This window comes from Lycium barbarum, chromosome 6, assembly GCF_019175385.1.
Source record: "Lycium barbarum isolate Lr01 chromosome 6, ASM1917538v2, whole genome shotgun sequence".
NCBI classification, from domain to species: Eukaryota; Viridiplantae; Streptophyta; class Magnoliopsida; order Solanales; family Solanaceae; genus Lycium; species Lycium barbarum.
Genome location: NC_083342.1, coordinates 120,603,225 through 120,623,074, shown reverse-complemented (window position 1 = coordinate 120,623,074; position 19,850 = coordinate 120,603,225). Strand labels below are relative to the sequence as shown.

At 34.3% G+C, this 19,850-nt stretch overlaps 2 protein-coding genes across 22 annotated transcripts; one reads left to right on the top strand and one right to left on the bottom strand.

The window, feature by feature from the left end:
- Positions 1 to 64: 64 nt before the first annotated feature.
- Positions 65 to 3,683, bottom strand: LOC132645956 (formin-like protein 11). The gene is made up of 4 exons (XM_060363247.1): positions 1,748 to 3,683; positions 1,449 to 1,639; positions 1,124 to 1,359; positions 65 to 1,044 (listed from the first exon to the last, which is right to left on the bottom strand). The coding sequence occupies exons 1-4, from the start codon at positions 3,235 to 3,237 to the stop codon at positions 316 to 318; spliced, it is 2,646 nt and encodes an 881-aa protein (XP_060219230.1). The 5' UTR covers positions 3,238 to 3,683; the 3' UTR covers positions 65 to 315.
- Positions 3,684 to 7,097: 3,414 nt separating this feature from the next.
- On the top strand, positions 7,098 to 17,020 carry LOC132645955 (uncharacterized). Of its 21 annotated transcripts, none has more exons than XM_060363232.1 (18): positions 7,101 to 7,452; positions 8,048 to 10,906; positions 11,052 to 11,244; positions 11,340 to 11,431; positions 13,151 to 13,210; positions 13,779 to 13,874; positions 14,256 to 14,350; positions 14,472 to 14,521; positions 14,634 to 14,717; positions 14,837 to 14,895; positions 15,199 to 15,293; positions 15,438 to 15,506; positions 15,636 to 15,704; positions 15,826 to 15,894; positions 16,024 to 16,092; positions 16,222 to 16,290; positions 16,411 to 16,479; positions 16,611 to 17,020. In XM_060363232.1, the coding sequence occupies exons 4-17, from the start codon at positions 11,400 to 11,402 to the stop codon at positions 16,473 to 16,475; spliced, it is 981 nt and encodes a 326-aa protein (XP_060219215.1). In that variant the 5' UTR covers positions 7,101 to 7,452; positions 8,048 to 10,906; positions 11,052 to 11,244; positions 11,340 to 11,399; the 3' UTR covers positions 16,476 to 16,479; positions 16,611 to 17,020. The 21 variants fall into 21 exon arrangements, 19 of the variants coding, with proteins under 19 accessions (XP_060219228.1, XP_060219222.1, XP_060219215.1 ...); XM_060363231.1 differs by having other exon boundaries at positions 7,114 to 7,452; positions 11,350 to 11,431; positions 13,770 to 13,874; XM_060363230.1 differs by having other exon boundaries at positions 7,116 to 7,452; positions 8,048 to 8,097; positions 13,770 to 13,874.
- Positions 17,021 to 19,850: the final 2,830 nt, after the last annotated feature.

Sequence of the window (19,850 nt, the reverse complement as noted above, 5' to 3'; positions counted from 1 at the left end):
TACACTATTTTGACCCGTTTTAACTCAATAGTTCGATGTGTCATTTCATGATCAACTCCTTGGGTAAAATCAACAAACAGGTCATAATCCATTTCCTTTAAAATTGAATAGGCTGGACAAATAACTAAAAAAGATGGACTGATTTTTCCACCTCTTAAGTTTTGGTTCCCACATTGATGACCTTATTGTACACTGTTATACATTATGACTACAAGCTCTTGAGCCAAATAACTTTTGAATTCTTGATACAAAATCTTACACAATAGTAGAAAATTGTTAAAAGAAGAAACATACAAAAACTATTAACACACAAACCTATCGGAATGGGGCTAGAGGGTTAGGACTACTAGGAGCGTTTGGGCTTCTAAGCTCTTTGCATACATTGTCTAACATGCCCAAGAAATCTCTCACAATGACAAAAATCCGGAGAGGGTTTGATTCATCTTTGCTCACATTTCCATGGAAGTATTCTGTGACTTCTTTAACACGTAAAAGAACTCGATTCTCGTCTTCCTGCAATTCCCTTAGGTTCCTTTCTGCATAATTCAAGAATGCTGTCATTGAGTGCACAAAATTACCATTCTTTTCAATTGTAGATAAGTCATTGGTGATTAGTGCTTTTATTTTGTTCATTCCTTCTGATAGATTTGTGACTGAAGTTGCAATGACATCCAAGTCCATTGTCGCTGTTTTCTTGACATTGCATAACTCTGTGCCCAGACCAGAAACAAGATCAAGACCCATCCTTTTGTAGTCTTCCTCTCTGTTTTCAATAGCTTTACTCTTTCTTCTCTGGTCAATCTTTCCCATAATGCTTTGGGAGACTTTCAGGCCTTCTGATCGAGTGATTTCTTGAACGACGAAATGAAGTAGTGTGGTTTTTCCATCAGTACCTTTCACGTCGGATAGCTTAAGTAGGGCATCAAGTTTGAATGCTCTGGCTCCTCCTCTTATTGTTCCAATGTTCATCCTGTTTCCAGTTTTCAACACTGCTTCTAGCAGTTTTAAGAACAGTCGACTTGATCTGAGTTCCTTGCAGGCCTCCTGAGAGAGTAAAAGTTTTATAAATGCAGTCACTTATATCAGATGAAAGTGAGAAAAGTTACTTATTGTTGCTGGTTACCTCTAGCATTGAGAAAGATTTTTTGAGAAGAAAAACTTCATCGTCAAATGTCTCGCGATAAAGCATGGCTTCAATTCTCAAGAATGCAAATGGCACCTTAAGCATTGACATTACAAACTTCTCGGCTGACCCTAGTTCATTGATATCTCCTTTATAGCTTGCAAGTTTGTCCTCTTCTTCTTTAGTAGGTACCATCTTAGCCAGAGCCTCCAATTGTGGCAAAAACAATCCATTTCCTGTTTCGAAGAAGTTTTAGGAGATGATGACACTTAAATCTTACATTTTCATGAAGGAAAGAGAAAGGGAGTTGATTGAATTGTTTTACCTTTCATTAGTGCTTCACAAACTTGTTCAACAGTCACACCCAAAGCTTTGGACAGTATGCTTATGTTCTGTAGTCTTTTCGGCTCAAGAACATGCTTACTTGGGGATGGAGTTTTGCTTTTCCCTTCATCGGTTTTCATAGAATTGTGTAGATTGTAGCCAAAAAGTGACTCAATCATTTCTTCATCAAATCTGCTCCACAACAATAATTTTGTAAATGGATTGGAATTGGCAAAAAAAATAATGAGAATAGCATCTAAATTTTACAAGCAAAAAAAAAAAAAAAAGATGTAGGCTTACTCGAACGAGCTTGGTCTGAGCTTGTCCCAGACAGTTGTTCGGTCTGGTGCAGCTCTTACTTTGTCCCAATGCAGTGGTTTCAATTTTGGGAGTGGACTTCCATCTTGGCCTACTGGCAAGTGTTGGAAAGGCAAAGATGGTGGAGGGGGCGGACCTTTTGAAAGATTAGTACTTCCACTTGAAAATGGCGGGGGACACGGTGGGGGTGGAATTCCTCCAGCAGTCTTTGGAGTTGACTGTGACAAATCATTTTCTAGAGTTTGGTTTGATCCTGAAGAAAAATCTGAGTTTCTAGTGGGTGATTCAATTTGCAATGAAGCATGACTCAGAACTTTAGACTTCATTTTCACTGAAGAAGCTATAGACCTACAAGGAGATTGGGTTGGAAATATAGGCAAAGGAGGAGGAGGAGGCGGTGGGGGTGGAGTTGAGGAGGATGCAGAACAATTTAAAAAGTTTGATTCGTCTTGAGGCATAATTTCTGAGGTGTCGATAAGACTACCAACTGAAACATTGGATAGTCTATTACTAGACGAACGTGAATTACACAAAGAATGGAATAATTCATCATCATCAGATGATGAATGAGCTTCCTCAGGAACTATTTTGTCACCACTGGAAGAATTACAATCATCAATTTCACACTTCACTGAATTTGCACTCTCATAAACACAGACAATTTCTCCAACACTTAAACATTTATAATCATCAGGCTTTGACACTGTGATTTCCTGCTCTGGTTCTTCTTTCTCACTCAATGTACTTTTTTCCATGTTTTCATTTGAGTAAATCTTTTCAGTTACAGAACTTTGTTTTAGGCAAATTGGTTCTGATGCTTCTAGAGCAACTTCAAGTGAATCAAGGTAAAAAAGGTCAGGGCCTGGATCAGAACTTACCTTTTTTACTGAATTCTGAGAGCTACCATACCTTGATCTACACATACTTCCTGCTTCACTACTGAATAGTGACACTGATCTAGTTGATTTCTTTCTTTGATTTCTTATCTTCTTGCAGCCCCAAAAAAGAGCAATAGCACATAATGCAGTTGAAATCCCAGCAGAAACAAGCACTGCAGCTAAAACTCTGGTAGTAGTATTACCTCTTCTTTTTTCCCTTATCCTGTGTGCAGCTGGGATAAAGGGATGAGGATGTCGATGAGAATGCCGATGAACATGTGGCACCGGCGCTGGAGATGGAGCTGGAGCAATTGATGGTGATGGAGAAGGTGCAGGTGATTGTGGTAAATATGCAAAATCACCATTTCTTGGGCTGAACTTTCTCAGTCCAAGTAAAGTTCTGAACTTTTCCACAATCAAGATGTGCTTTTTTTCTCCAGAGATCTTCACATTTGGACTTTCTTTAAAGCCATGAATACTATTAAAGTACTTTGTAGCATTCAATGAGACATCCCTAACCAAAATGTGGGTACAGCAGAAAGATACAAAAATGAAAGTGATGATGAAGAGAATCCTAAAACCATGATGACCCATTTTTTGAATACAAAATCATGAAAGAAATCATCCACCTTTATGCAATATAAATTCAACCCAACATTCTTTTTTCTTTGTGATTAATAAAAATGTAGTGCACCAAAGTTTTTTATTTTTGGAAGATGCAAGGAGCAGAGAAGAAGTCTTTATTGCTACTCCAAGAAATCCCTGAGTGTGGCAGTTGTAGGTGTACTAGACCTTCTTTATTTTCTTTCCTGTATGTAATTGTCCTTGTTATTACCTATATTTCTCTCTCCTCTCCCTCCATTAATTCTCCCTGCTCAATACTATTGTGTTAATAGTAGTACATCACTTATCTTCAGGACACTTATCTTCTTGCTTACCTTTTTGAGTCTGTCTTTATGTCTCTAGCTAACAAAATATCCTTCTTTTCTTGATTTGCATAATTCATCAGTTTAGTAGTGCTCCTCACTGGAACTAAGGATTTAAAACCAGATTCATGGGTATTGCATTTGAAAAATCAAAGCTTTATGTAGCTAAAAGTCATAGTTTCAATCTAAAAATGTGGTAGGTAGGTCCCAATTTGTTGGACTTGCCTTACATCATAGGAAGGTGATAATTTATTATATGCAAGAAAAAGCACAGAAATCATCCATCACTTTCTCATGTGATCCTCTCACTCAGACACTTTTATGAAAATAAATTTGATATTTTTGTTCTGATGCAAGATTCAAGGACAAATTTAGATTCTGATGTTGCATTATTTTATAAGAATCTCAATTCCTCATGACACAAAATACTAATTCCCTATAGACATAAGTCACTTTATGTACTTAAATCATCTGTAATTAATCCCTAGAGATTTCGCTTGTTCACTATCTATAAGCTGCCGGTCGATATTATTAAATCACAGCCGTCATACTTGAGACTGTTATCCTCCAACATTATCACAATGTTGGGACTTACTACTTTTGCGGTCAACTAATTAGCAGCTTTTTTCTGTCATGTAAAAGTTTTCTATCATTAGTTAAACTAGAGAAAGAGGGACACAATTTTTTATTTATGTGCAACATATGTTCTCAACTAACTTAGTTTTTTACGTAATGTAAAAGTTCAAATTGTTTGAGAAAAAAAAAGTTATTTGAGAAAACAGTTTCATTTATTTATTCATTTTTTGTTTAAAATACATGGTTTCACGTGCAATCAAACGGCTACATTATAGTAATGAGTTTAAGTTACAAGTGCCGTATAGTGTAAAGATTTTCTTACAATATCAGTGTATTTTGTTCAATAGAAGATTGTTTTCATTGTTTTAAGGTTACCAATTGATGCTTATAGAGAAAATTATTTGCAATTGCCTTTTAAGTGACCTGACAATGTAAATCTTTTTTACACAAATAGTTTAAAAAACTTATACTCAATAATATATGAGTTTAAGTTATAATATACGCCCTAAGTATAAAAGTTATTTTAAACTATCTCGACTGATATCTACAGTGAGAATGTGAAATTTATAATCTAGAAAATAAGATAAGTTATTTGCTACAATATATAACAGTAACATGATGGTGTAGTTTATATAACTTAAACTCTTATACTTAGGTATAGGAGAATATGTAGTTATTTATATGTCAGAAAATATCATCCAAAGTGCAAGGCCATATGTCCTTTTCAATGTACACTTTTATTTTAATTGATTAAATTAATAAGAGTGCTATTTGTAGGTTTGACAATGTAACATTGAATATGAATGCTAAAACTTGCTTCTTGTCTAGTGCCAAACCACATGGACTATGAATTGTGATGAGAGAAAACCAAACGGTTTCTAACTGACAACAGTGACATGGGCTAGCATATTGGTTATTGGCTTTACGTTGCCGCTACAAAGCAATGCCATGTATCTTACGCTGTCCCTCCCATATTTCACTAGATAAGCTAATTGAAAAAGTTGTTTTTCACTAAAATGGGATGAAAGTTGAGGGAATAAGGAATCGGTTTAGCTAGCTGGATCTGTTTTTATTCTCGTGTGCTTATGCAACTAGTCCCTATCATGTTTGAATGGTTGGTTCAACCAATTTTCACCAAGATTATTCAATCTTATGGTTTATTCCTTCCTTCTGTTTTCTCCTTCTTTTTCTTTGTTTTTTCAAATTTTCCTTTTGTAGCTTTAGGTGTTATTGTTTTTCCACCCTTGGAGTAAGAAAAAAGGGAGACATTATTGATCTCATTTAGGCATGACATTTTAAATAGAAAGTCAACAACACTTTTTTCGTTATTGTTTTATGCATTATGTGGCCGAACAATATAGATTCGATTAATTTGAATTTATGGTGTAAGATTCATTGAAGGGAAAACTTCAATCCAAGGCTCAAATCCAAATTCTCTGCATTTCACCACTCTATTGTCACATTTTGATTTAAATCTGTCCAATTCAATGAGTAGTTGGGTCATATTCTTCGGTTTCACCTTGACCACTAATGAATTTCAAAGTTTCAAATCTATATAGATTGGTCCTACCTGCAGTAGAAAGTCTATTGTTAGTTAGGTTGGCTTTTGTTTAGAATTAGGATCAACACTATCTTTTGAGTCAATCATATAGATATGATTAATAATAAGGTGAAAATAGAATAAACATGTTATGTACTTGACGATTATTAGTCAATAGTCCTGTCAAATTTAAGACAACCTTGGTTATTCATTTTTTGTTTTCCATCTAAATTTATAATAGGGAAAAGGCTCAAATATGTCATCGAACTATCGAAAATGACTCATTTATGTCACTCGTCAATAGTTTGGCTCATTTATGCCACTCATCAATAGTTTGGCTCATTTATGCCATTGCCCGTTACCAAAATGACTCATCCATGTCATTTTTCATTAATGCCGATTTTACAATAACAGATATGACACGTGGCCTCCAACTAGATTATGGTTGTGGGTGGGTATGGTGATTGGTGTATGAGTCGAATTTTTTATTAATTTGGGATTTAAAATTAGGCTGGTTTAATTAAACGACGTAGACTTCTAATTGGAGGTCACGTGTCATATCTGGTATTATAAAACCGACATTAATGGAAAATGACATGTATGAGTCATTTTGGTGACGGATGATGGCATAAATGAGCCAAGCTATTGATGAGTGACATAAATGAACTATTTCCGATAGTTCGATGACATATTTGAGCCTTTTCTGTTTATAATATTACTTCACGGAGTGTGTTATACAAACTTGTACCAAGAACTATATTCGAGAAACATATTATGGCAATAGCATTGTTTAAGTTAATACACCAAATTTTGGAAGAAGGGGAAAAAAATTATCTAATTTAGAAAAAGTGCATATGGGTGCAAAATGGGGGTCAACTTTTGAAAAATCAGTACAATGCAAATATACTATGTATCCGTCAAACTTAACAGTAGTAGTCAGACATTGACAAAATAGTCGGTAAATCCAAGTCTCCATCCTTCGAGCCTAAATTGGGCTGGGCAAGATTTCCCATAGCACTAGCAACTTTTCATTCGGTTCAAGTCCTTAAACATTTGTCCTTCAGGTATCTTGACGCCGAGGACCAATTCATTTGTCATGTTTTATAAGTGGACATTTGACAATCTTTGAAAATGAAGTTTGGATATGTAAACTTACATGAGAAGTACTTTAAACTGTAGTTTTTCTCATATCAAAATAACAAAATTAGAATACACAAAAAATTTTAGTTAAAAATTGCTTAATTTGACTTTGAGGAACAAATGTGACCACAATTTAATAAGTCTCCTGAAAGATTGCCAAAGTATATAGTAAAGGGGTTGAGGCAACTATAGGTAAATAAATAATTTTGGTTAAAGATTATTTCATTTAATTATGGGTAACAAAACTAGGACAACTGTCTAAGTACATTATTTTTATTTAATCATTTTACTTCAAACGACTTCTGTGAAAAAAACTAATCCAAGGACTTGTGTTAAAACTTATGAGACTATTGAGTACTTCATTCGAACCGTATATTATAGTTGCAATATGCGTTTACTCAATCCTCGGTCATTTTCTGTTCGGCGAAAGAAACAACTCACACATTAAAAATAACACTCTCAAAATAGGGTAGAAGTTAACAATTCTGAGCAGCATTTCATCAAACAGTTGATACACAAGACAAAGAATCACCCTTATCTATGGAAATGTTCTCTTCAATGAGAAATTACAATCTTGTCCCTGACCGTCTTTTGCATTATTTCAATTCTGCCGGTCTGGTGGATCAGGTGATTGTTCTTTACTCTGATATATGCCCTCTAGTGAAGTAACTTATTGTTTTTGTACTTAATGTATTTCTAATTACCCCAAATCAGCAAACTAATTACTCCATTTGTGTTTTCTAATCAATTAAGGTTCATTCAAATTAAATGGATGCAATGTTATGATATTCTGTATTTTATGATTCTGCATTTTGTTCGTAGATTAAAATATGTCTCAAGTATTCAAATTTAATGAACAAAATTAGTGAGAGGCAAAACAAGGAATGAAACATATTTGTGATAGAAAATCTTTCCAAGCAGTATCTTTTTTTGCAGTGGTGAGATATTTCTTTTATTATAATAATTGTTAATTCTATAACGCAATTTGATTATTATAACAATTTTTAATTCTATAACGCTATTTGATTTACTTTGGTAGAGAAATTCAACCACCAGAAAAGAATAAAATCTTCAGAAACTTTGTTAATTGGCTCACATGAAGACAAATGGACAATGGGTTGATGATGCCTCTACTGAATTGAATGTACATGCAAAATCTATTTTTTTTACTCATAGAACACGAATAAAAATTGAAAATCGGAGCCTGTTAACTTGTTTGTAGGAAAAGGTGAAAGAATTTGTTGCTGAAGCGAGTTCAAGAATCGGAAGAGGGTACTGATATGGACTCCATTGTTAATGGTGCCATTTGTGAAAAATCGCTGGGACTTAATAAGTTAACTTGATTTGTATAGCCGAAGGATCTGCCATAGTTTTCCTAGTTCTATTTTCCTTTTTTTTTTTTTTGGGTTCCTACATCTGAAGCTACATTTATACACGCAAGCCACATGAAATAGGTTATTTGTTGTGAACATGCCTTTGCTCGAATCGTGGGAGTCTGAATCATACCCTTCAAGAAAATTATTGTGTTAACTTCTTTTCCCTACATGAAATATCATTTTCTTTTACTTTGAAACATCAATATTTAGAATTCACCCCAAAAACTTACTACTAGGTATTCTAACAATCCAAAGCTTGTTTTCAGAACTCTTCCCTCTCCTATTAAAAAAAATACCACTAAGAAAGAGAAAATACAACATTATGAGTTATCCTGCTAAGGGTTTCAAGCAGTTTAATATTCATTTTACGTTGTCTTTTTGCCTATATATGTTCCATTTTCTGCTAAGATTTGTTCATACTAGGATTGTATGTCATTGGAGCTTTCCCAATTGGCAACTGCTAATATCCTGTTCCGTCTATATTACCTTTATCTTGGCGTTGATGCCGAATAACATGTGTATTTTTGAGCCGAGGGTCTATCTGAAACAACCTCTTTACCTCACAAAGGTAGCGGTAAGGTCTCCCTACAGGCGTACACCCACCCTCTCCAGACCCTGCTTGTGGGATCACACTGGGTATGTTGTCATTGTTGTTCATAGCTCGATTTTCTTTGATAAAATTTCAACCAACTCATTGCCTAAAAATTCAATAAACTCATTGCCTAAACACAACTGATGAACATAGTTCTCGTGGAAGTCAATCACACTATCAGATTATCACTATTGTGTGTTCCGTGGATAAGGTCTGCGTACTTCCTGCCCTCCCTAGACCCTACTTGTGGGATTACACTGGGTATGTTGTTGTTGTTGTTCGACCAAGTCACATATGGGCACCTGCTATTTGATGCCTGGGTACTTTATGTTGAATGTTTCTATTTGAAATGGAGATAAATAAAATTTTAGTAATTTGTTGGATAAAGTCTTTTGTTGCTTGATTTGCATCTTGTCCTATCTTCTAGTTGTATTTAGGAGGCTCCATTTTTGTAATGTAATGTAAGTAATCACATGTAATTATCTGACTTCCAACTTGCTGGGGTTTATAGCTTCATAAAACCTGGATTAGGGTAGACTAATCAGGCATCAGAATCCACTTATAAATGCTGATGCTAATTTTAATCATCTTCCTTGATTGTATACGGCCAATTTTGGCCTTGTTTATGAATGAAATACTTTTACCTGATCACAAGACAAAGGTATGAAGATTAAATGTTTCAGCTGGGTTAAACCCTCAGGGGTTGGCCCGGTGGTAATTGGCTTGAGCCTTGGGGTTTGCTCCCTTTCAAGGTCTCAAGTTCGAAACCCACTGGGTGCAAACAATTTCTGAGGGCCATCGGACTGGGGTAAAACCCTGAATTACCCGTGGTGCACTTGCGGGAAACTCCTTGCCGAGGGCCTGTGCACCCCCGGGATTAGTCGGGGCTCAAAGAGACCCGGACACCCGGTGCTTAATCAAAAAAAAAAAAAAATGTTTCAGCTGGGTTATACTAAAGAATGCATGTCTTACTTTGGACAATCTGAATAGAAAATGCTTCCAGTTGGACAACATATGTTATTTCTGCAAGAGCACTCAGGAGACAGTTAACCACCTCTTTCTGCATTGCCCACTAGCTTATGGCCTTTGGAACATGTTCCTATGTATTTTTCAGTTAAGATGGGTGATGCCACAAAGTTTGATAGAAGCCCACATGTCTTGGAGTTTATGGATAGTTGATAAGACCATCAGGAAGGTTTGGAATATGATTCCTGCTGCAATTTTTTGGTGTATTTGGACTGAGAGGAACAAGAGATGTTTTCATGATACCTCAATTCCTATTCAAGCTCTTAAAGCCAAATGCTTAGTTAATCTTTTTTGCTGGACAATGTTGTCCCCAGTATCTAATGCTGATCATTTCTTAGATTTATTAGTACTCTAACTTTAGAAGGAACCAATGTATAGGGACCTGCAATTCTTTTGTTTTTTGCCTATCTGTAATTACGCCCCTGTAATTATGTATCTACTTGATGCTTTTCTAATGAAACATCTTACTTCATCAAAAAAAAAAAAGACAGAGGTACAGAGAGCAAACTAAAAATTGAAAATTGTCAATGTGGAATAGAAAGGCTTCCTTGAACGTAAGTGTAAAAAGTTAAGGGGTGGGAATGTATTTGGAAGAAGCTAAGTTGCGTCTCTTTGTTGTGTGAATAGCTGCAGGTGTATATCCAATCACGTGTATCAAATATGTTCAGGAGAGTTACAGGAGTTTTCATTTGTGCACTTATTTTACTGTTTATTTACGCCCAGAGCTTCTAGTGCTTACACTGTGTCTAGTTTTGAATTTAGTCTGTTGTTTTCCTTTATACTCTTGTTTCCTATTCATTTTGACCTTGCTTCTAGTCTTATGTTACACTGTGTGTTGAGCAACTCCTGTAGATTCTCAGCACTTCTATTGACCACCTCAACAAAGAAGTAGGTGTTTTCATCCAAGTGTTCCTCAGTTTCCATTAGACGTGCAGAGACAATAGCTGATGTTTCAAAAGGCCCTTCTAGCTCATGAATTGGCATGTCATCAAACAACTTATGCGCATATTATATTGAATTCCAATGACCTTCGGTTCTGCAAATGGCTCGACAATTTCAGTTTTCCCCTCCTTGTGTAATTAATTCAGTTAATTCAATTTCAAACTTAATAAAAGAAATCAGTTAATTCACATAATTCCTTTTATTCAAGTGTAATTGTGTTTTTTTTTTTTAATGAAGTAATTGTGTTCTTTTTTTTTTGATGAAGTAATTGTGTTTATTTTCTTTGGTAGGACGGACATGCGTGAAACAACACTGCTGGCAATGTGGTTCCTGTAATGTAATGCACAATTTGTGTTTATCCTAAACATGACCTTGCAGAATCGGAAAGAGAACTTGTCCGCGAAAATAATCGGGAAGACATGTTCCATGAAAATGACACGTTTAGAAGATATTACATAGAGGTTCAAGCTTATAAATGCACCAGTAAGTGCGTTGCAAAATTTTCAGTTTTCATAATTAAAGTTGACTAGTGTCATCATAACAATGAACTTGTCCCTCCCTCTCTTTTTATCTTTTAGAAATTACCAGTGGCCACCTGAGGAACTATTTGGTGAGAAGAAATCAAAACAGCTAACCCCATGCTGTTGAACAATCCTGCTGTTGGACAAAGGTATACTGGACTTATTTCCTTTGCTATATTAGCTCATCTATTTGACTGTCATATAAAGCGAATGGTGCTTTGGTGAGAGTATTTGGCTCAAATTCTTGGTATTTGAGGTTTAAACCACTCCATGTAGCCCAATATTGGTGAATTTCTTGTAACATTATCATAGTATACAAGCTTATATATTCTTAAGGATTCAAGAGCTTATTTATACTTGTTAGTTCGAGGGGAGATGTTGTGAACAAATTCTTTAGTTAATTGATTGCTGATGACATTTGAAATTTGAAAATGTTGGACAAACTTTTGTTGGTACAATGGCAGAGCATCAGCCCCAACAATGAATGAGTTATTTGAGGCTTTGCTTAATTACAGTTTTTTCTTTTCCTGCTAAACAAAAATATATGTTCTTCCTAGTCTACGCCAAAAGTTAAAGTAATTGTATGTCTCCAAGTATGACAAATATTGTGGACCAGAGGCGAATTTAGAATCTAAAAGTAATAATATACATAATTGGAAGATTCTCTTTCCTAAATGTTCTATATACTAAGATATAGTTAGAGCTCGAGGCAGTTTGTCGTAACCGCCATAATTATGGACATTTATCATGTGAAGGTAATCTAATATATCAATCTAAAACAAATTTTCTTACTAATTTAGAAGTATGAATTTTAAATTTCACTCAGATGCTTAGCTGTTAGAATTTAATTTCTTTCCATTTTCTTTCTCTTCATTAATCTGATCTAGAGAAATCTACATTGGGAGTAGAATTAAGTTCCGAGCATTATAAATAAGATGCATGCGTCTTGTCAATGTTGTACTCAACTATAAGCTCTTTTAAACTATCATCTCTGAAGTTATCACTCTCTGGTTTTCTCTCTTGTTTCTTTGATTTCACAATGTAAGAGCATTTGTGTTGCTTCCTTTTATTCTCTCAGTTGTATGGCTTAGACCTTAATAATTGTTTAAATTTCGTTCATTTTCAGATGTCAGCTGATGATGTAACATTTGTTTTCTTCTTTTAAAATCACTTAATTGTTCTGAATAGGTCTGATTCATTCGGATCTAATAGATCTTGAAGTACTATTTCTGCATCTCCTGACCAAATCCACCTACAGTAGGATTATTTATTAATAGTTCATCAACTTTGGTAGCATCGCTCTCGGAAACAAGAAACTGGTCCGAGAGCAAAGTCTTAAAGATTATTAAAACCTGTTGTTCACTTAAAGATTCCTGTGAATATGTCATTTTACCACCATTTAATCCACTACCACCATCATCAACTACCTACACCACTAGTCGCCACCACTAGCCATCGCCGGCCACCATTGCACAACCACCACTACAGTCCCTCCACCAACCATGACAATCACCACCTCATAACTATCAGTCTATCACTGCTGACAACCCACAGCACTAGCATTTAAAGTGTGGTTCATCGAATAAACAATCTTAACAACACCATCTAAACAGAAGGTTTTATTATTTTGTGGATATAATATGGAATTGTCATTTTATTAGAATCTTATTTTTACCAATTTATAAATAAAGATAAGTTATACCCATTTAGATGTTGGAGAAAATAAATAGTCCTGTTAATTTAGAGACATATCTTAATTATCAGATATATTCAGATTCAAATATCTTATTCTTTTGGAGAGAGAAAAAGTGAGGCCTTACACTCGCTTTTCTAAGCGATTCTAACATTTCGTTTTATGCCTGAGTTAGGTCCGAAAGCGGTGATAATTTTGGAAGTCACTTTGAGGAGGGTTCACAAATTCCTGGCAGGTAGTAGTTATTTGGTTATTTTGTGTAAATAAGTTTATTAACACAATAGAACATCTCTATTCATAAAAAAATACTTGGAAATCTCATATATTTAATGCATGGAGGTTCCAAATCTCTGGACTTTCTAATGAACACAATGAAAGGATCCCTTTGTCAAATGATTCATTTACTTTATTCAGAAGTTTAAGATTTTACAGAACAACACGATTTATTTGTGCATTTTTCTTCAACAAATCTCTTCATGAGAAATCATATTCTATCTTTCTTTGCATATACATGAAAATGTTGTGCAAATGCATGTTGGTGACATCAAAAATTCGGATCTTCTATTTTAATATATGTCACCATTTGGGCTGGTCAGGTTCATGTGACGCCGATGTCAATGAGGAATGCCCTGATATATAAAATATATATGTCACAATGAGTTGCATAGATTTAACTCATCTACAAGTGTGTGATTCATTAAAGAGAGATTTTTTTCTCATTTTTAGATTTTGAACACAGTTTTAGAGTCATTCTGAACATGGATATCCTTTTATATTTTTTTTATAAAATGTAGCATCCACAGGCAATTGTATGAGCATTATCGATCACATCATCACAATAATCAGGTGCCAACAGATCAGTTTGTGATGAATCGACCTGATGTGGCTCTAACCTCAAGGTAAAAATTAATAGTATGTTTTTTTGTACTGAGAGCATATTCAGGTGTAGTCATTTCAAATAATCAACTTGAACAATATATGTGGATTCTTTCCACTCATTTTTCTATTACTAATGGATTATCCTTCACTTTTTACGGTAACTTTTTTTACAATGTACTAAATATACGAAGACAATCCTAATGTATGTAGGGATTTTTTCTTTTTCATTTTCTCTAAAAGTAATTTAAACATACAACTTTCCTCCAAATTTTTGTCAAAACATACTGAAATCATAAGTAAACATCTGTTATACTAATTATGTGATGACCTATAAATACCACAAAATTACAAAAGAAATTAAAATCAACTTAAAATACTTAAATTGGTGACTTGAAATGCAGGACTACTCCCTATTCTTTATACGATCCAAGATATGCTGCCATTGGTCTGCCAGTTGATCCTCATTTGCGTGCACTCAAGCGGAATCCCAACTTTGGTAAGTTATTTTTTGTTTTTAATACCTTTGTATCCTTATAATTATAAACCAAAATAAGAATAAAAAGGAACTAGCATTGTGTACTATCAATTGCTTTATATCTGCATCCCTTACCTTGCAGGAATGCGAAGTGTGACAAATGTTGAAAGTTCAACCACTAATGATTCAAGGGTATGGTCTCTAATTGTCACATTTTCTCTTTTCTTGAGTTGTTAATGTAAATTTAAAGTTCTTTTGATGCTCTATTGAATAGTTCATCGTCTAATAATGCAAATAAATGCAGACTGACTATGCACGTAGTAAAGTGCCAAGGCTGCATCAATCATCTTCTCTTTCAGGAGTATATCTTATCCCTCCTTTATTTTCAGTAATTTAACCAGTCTGTTTTTTTAAAATTAATTTTTTCAATAAAGTTGTGTATCTAACGATTGAAAAATTGGTAAGTGCTATGTTTCTCATTTTCCATCTTTTATGGAATGAGCGCAGAGAGAAGTTGTTGAGCAAGAACATAGACAGAGCAGGGGAGACTATCCACGGGTGATCAGGTAGCATTCCCCATTTTGGATTAGAAAAGCTTTTCGAAAAAGTATTTCCATAAATTGAAAACAACTTTATTTGGATATATGAATACAATCCTAATGTATATAGTGTTTTTTTTCTTTCTTCATTTTCTCTAAAAGTAATTTAAACATACAACTTTCCTCCAAAAATTTTGTCAAAACCAAATTTAAAGCATACTTAAACATCTATTATACTAATTATGTGATGACCTATAAAAATACCATAAAATTACAAAAGGAATTAAAATCACGAACTTAAAATTCTTAAATTGGTGACTTGAAATGCAGGCCTACTCCCTATTCTTTATACGATCCAAGATATGCTGCCATTGGTCAGCCGGTGGATCCTCTTTTGCGCGCACCCAAGCAGAATCCCAACTTTGGTAAGTTATTTTTTGTTTTTAATACCTTTGTATTCTTAGAATTATAAACCAAAATAAGAATAAAAAAGAACTAGCATTGTGTGTAAAAATGAACTAGCATTGTGTACTATCAACTGCTTTATATCTGCATCCCTTATATTGCAGGAATGCCAAGAGCGACAAGTGATGAAAAGAATGAGATTACCAGGGAATTGAAGCATAATCCCTACTTCGGTAAGTTATTTTTTGTTTTTAATACTTTTGTATTCTTAGAATTATAAACCAAAAGAAAAATAAAAAAGAAATAGCATTGTGTACTATCAACTGCTTTATATCTGCATCCCTTATATAGTTATATTACAGGAATGCCAAGTGCTACAAGTGATGAAAAGAATGAGATCACCAGGGAATTGAAGCAGAATCCCTACTTCGGTAAGTTACTTTTTGTTTTTAATACCTTTGTATTCTTAGAATTATAAACCAAAAGAAGAATAAAAAAGAACTAGCATTGTGTACTATCAATTGCTTTATATCTGCATCCCTTATATGGCAGGAATGCCAAGTGCGACAAGTGATGAAAAGAATGAGATCATCAGGGAATTGAAGCAGAATCCCTACTTCGGTAAGTTATTTTTTGTTTTTAATACCTTTGTATTCTTAGAATTATAAACCAAAAGAAGAATAAAAAAGATCTAGCATTGTGTCCTATCAACTGCTTTATATCTGCATCCCTTATATAGTTATATTGCAGGAATGCCAAGTGCGACAAGTGATGCAAAGAATGAGATCACCAGGGAATTGAAGCAGAATCCCTACTTCGGTAAGTTATTTTTTGTTTTTAATACCTTTGTATTCTTAGAATTATAAACCAAAAGAAGAATAAAAAAGAACTAGCATTGTGTACTATCAATTGCTTTATATCTGCATCCCTTATATAGTTATATTGCAGGAATGCCAAGTGCGACAAGTGATGAAAAGAATGAGATCACCAGGGAATTGAAGCAGAATCCCTACTTCGGTAAGTTACTTTTTGTTTGTAATACCTTTGTATTCTTAGAATTATAAACCAAAAGAAGAATAAAAAGAACTAGCATTGTGTACTATCAACTGCTTTATATCTGCATCCCTTATATGGCAGGAATGCCAAGTGCGACAAGTGATGAAAAGAATGAGATCACTAGGGAATTGAAGCAGAATCCCTAATTCGGTAAGTTTTTTTTTTTTTTTTAATACCTTTGTATTATTAGAACTATAAACCCAAAAGAAGAATAAAAAAGAACTAGCATTGTGTACTATCAACTGCTTTATATCTGCAACCCTTATATAGTTATATTGCAGGAATGCCTAGTGCGGAAGTGATGAAAAGAATGAGATCTCCAGGGAATTGAACGGCAAGTAGCAGAGGGGAAAAAGCCAGTTCACTTTGGAGCAATCTCTTTTTTTTTTTTTTTGGTTATCGATCTTCCCTTTTCTTTTACCCTTTCAATTCCATAAGCTTTAAAGCGTCTGAACGTTTTAAGGGAAGTTTAGGTTTTGCCGTTTTGTTGTCAATTTCAAGCTATCAGTAAACCGCATTTCTTTTTATCAGTTCTTTAAGTTCAATGCAAAACGAATGTTTCTTATTCAATATTGTTGTTATGCTTTACTGTATACCTGATAGATTTGACTCAGAGATGGATGCGTGAGACATGCACCATATGCCTTGTGATAAGAAGTTCAATCTAAAATCATGTTCCTGAGTGTTTTGTGATACTTGTTCTTGATATTTTTTCTCGGTTGCCGTTTTATGATTAGAAAAGAAGAACTTATTGACTTTTAGGAGGGAATTTTGAACAAATCTGACTGCAAATGTGGAAAAATTCAAGTAAGGATTTTTCTCGTGTTTTTATCTGAATGAATTAAGGAAAAGGGCCAATTGCCCTTCAACAATGAGAAATTCACAACATTTATCCTCCATTGATAGTTTGGTTCAATCACGCCCTTACAATTACATAGTTGGGCCAAATATGCCCTTATTTCACAAATGACCCTAGCTGGCATAATCTTTTTTTTTTTTTTTTGCGTGGATTGCCCTTCATTTGGGGTGGTCTTTAATTTTTGCCCTTTAAATTGGTAATCTTTAATTTTTACCCCTCGCTAAACACCCCGAGGTTGCGGATCGAACCCCAGCTCAGGTATAAAAAATAAAAATAAAATCGCTAGACAGAATTTCGCAAGGCAGAATTTAATTCTTACCCAAATCCAACCCCATTCTTCCCCAAACCTGGCTCTTCTAAATTTCCCAAATGTTCTCAAATGGGTCTAGTTTTGTCCTTTAATTTTGGTAAATGTCTAGTTAAGTTGGGCAATTGGAGTAATCCAAAAATCATCTTCCTCATCTATTTATCTCAATTGTTTATGAGATGTCTCAGTCTTCCTCGTTTTTCATATGAGTATATTATTGAAGCAATTGGTAGGTTTAGTTATTTTATTTTAATGCAATGTATATGCATTTTTTGGTTTGATGAAATATAATGTCATTTGGTGGTTTGATGGAATGAAATGAATTTTCTTCTGTTTATGACAATATGATTATTGTAAAGGATTGTATAAAAATTTCATTTATTCTTCAATATGTATTCTGTACCATGTAACGTCCCTATATATGCATAAAATGCCAAAATTCCCTAACTAACTTAGAATTTTATCTACAAAACATTTACCAAGCATGTTCAGCAGGAAAAAGGTAAGTTCTTTTGTAGATTTGGGTATTATAAATTTCTGTTACTATATGTTATGAGCTTCTATAGGATCCTTTTTATTGACAAAAAGATCAAATCATCAAAGTGCAACTGAATTGATGGGAAACAGTGAACAAGTTATGTATTTGTTCATAGTTATTTGCCCTTGAGAATGAATTTTTTATCACATCAAGGACTTAATAAGAGCTGAGTGGGCATTGTGATACCTATTAGTATAGTCAGAAGTCCCATTGTACCTATTGATTGTAATTGTTCTGACAAACTTCTTACTTAGGAATGTAGATTCTTTATGTGTTTCCATTAGAGAAATGTGCCAAATTACTCACTCTCCCACCACCAAAATCATCTTTGTATAAGCATCTAATGCTATCAGGCCAACATGTAGAAAAAACTGTGCTTGGGTTTTAAAAATAGACAGATGTAAATATTGGCAAACTTACAGAAATAACTACCTTAAAGGTGGAACTTACCAACCGTAGCTACCATTTCACAATTACAGCTCGTAGCTAACATACAGCAAAATACGTGTGAATTCGTGCATATTTGAGCGAGGCTCTCCACTTGTCCGCCCTGGTTTGAACCCAGCCAACAATATTACTTTACTTACATATTTTTCCTAGCTTCTTCTCCTTGTATTTTGAGTGTATTTTCGTCATATGTATTTGGCTCATATTGTATCTCATATGTATCTGATGTCACGTATATTTGAACTTTATTTGAATGTATGTCATATGTATTTAGCTCATATGTCTTGTATCCCATATGTATTTGAGCTTCTTGTCTTGTATCTGAATGTATTTGGCTTCATATACGTTCAGATACAAGACATTCAGGCCAAATACATATGACAAAATACGCGAAATACACTTAAATACAAGGAGAAGAAGCTAAGGAAAATATGTAAGAACAAGAAATGTTGTTGGCCGAGTTCGAACCTGCGCGGGCAAGGGGAGAGCCTCACCCAATAACCACTTCAGCCAATCCAATTTTATGTATTTTGATGTAGCTACGAATGGAAATTTACAAAATCACTGCAGCTACTAATTATAATTAAATGAAAGAATAGTTATTATTAATAATTAGGCCTTAAAAGAAGCTACAACAAGTGATCTATTATCTCAAAGACCCAATGTGAAATACGTAGGCCCATTTGGAGAAGACCAAAAGAAAAAGGGAAGGAGGACATTGTGTGGTCATCAAAGGCCCAAGTTTCACCTTAATGCTGCAAACGCCCAAATTGTTACGCGAAATAGCCCAGCGACCCAATCACTACAAAAGATCAGAAGCTTTTTGGCGACCAAAGTCGGTGCAAAATATCACAAAGTCGCCACTAAAGGTCACTGCATGACTGTTGTTGTTAAAAGTTTTTTGTGATGAATCCAGGAGATCACCACAAGAACTACACGTTTTGTGGTGACTAAGCTTGCCACTGCCACAAAAAGGAAACAAATATACAACGGAAAAAATTCACAAACGAGAGGAATGAAGAAGAAAGATGAAGAAGTGGTAGAGGAAATTGAGCCTTCAAGAAATAACCCAAAACGTGTATAATGTGTGTATAATTAGTAAGTATATGCTGATTATACATTTATTATATACAAATTATACAACATTGATATATTTTCTAAACACATACTACAGCAATACATATTCTATACAACAATGATATAGTTTCTATACATATGATACATTTTCTATACATATACAATAGTGATACATATTCTATACAACAGTGACACAGTTTTTATACATATGCTAGAATTAGATAACAAAAGGTTACGAAATGGAATTATTTTAAAAAGGCTAAAAATATCTTTTAAGCTTCTTGGGCCATCCG

Coding starts and splice junctions, on each gene's coding strand:
- LOC132645955 (XM_060363231.1), top strand. CDS start 11,400: ATGCTGTTGAACAATCCTGCTGTTGGACAAAG. Junction 11,432..13,150: donor AATCCTGCTGTTGGACAAAG/GTATACTGGACT, acceptor TGCCTGAGTTAG/GTCCGAAAGCGGTGATAATT. Junction 16,291..16,410: donor GAAGCAGAATCCCTACTTCG/GTAAGTTACTTT, acceptor CTTATATGGCAG/GAATGCCAAGTGCGACAAGT.
- LOC132645956 (XM_060363247.1), bottom strand. CDS start 3,237: ATGGGTCATCATGGTTTTAGGATTCTCTTCATCATCACTTTCATTTTT. Junction 1,640..1,747: donor CTCAGACCAAGCTCGTTCGA/GTAAGCCTACAT, acceptor GTTGTGGAGCAG/ATTTGATGAAGAAATGATTG. Junction 1,045..1,123: donor AATCTTTCTCAATGCTAGAG/GTAACCAGCAAC, acceptor TTACTCTCTCAG/GAGGCCTGCAAGGAACTCAG.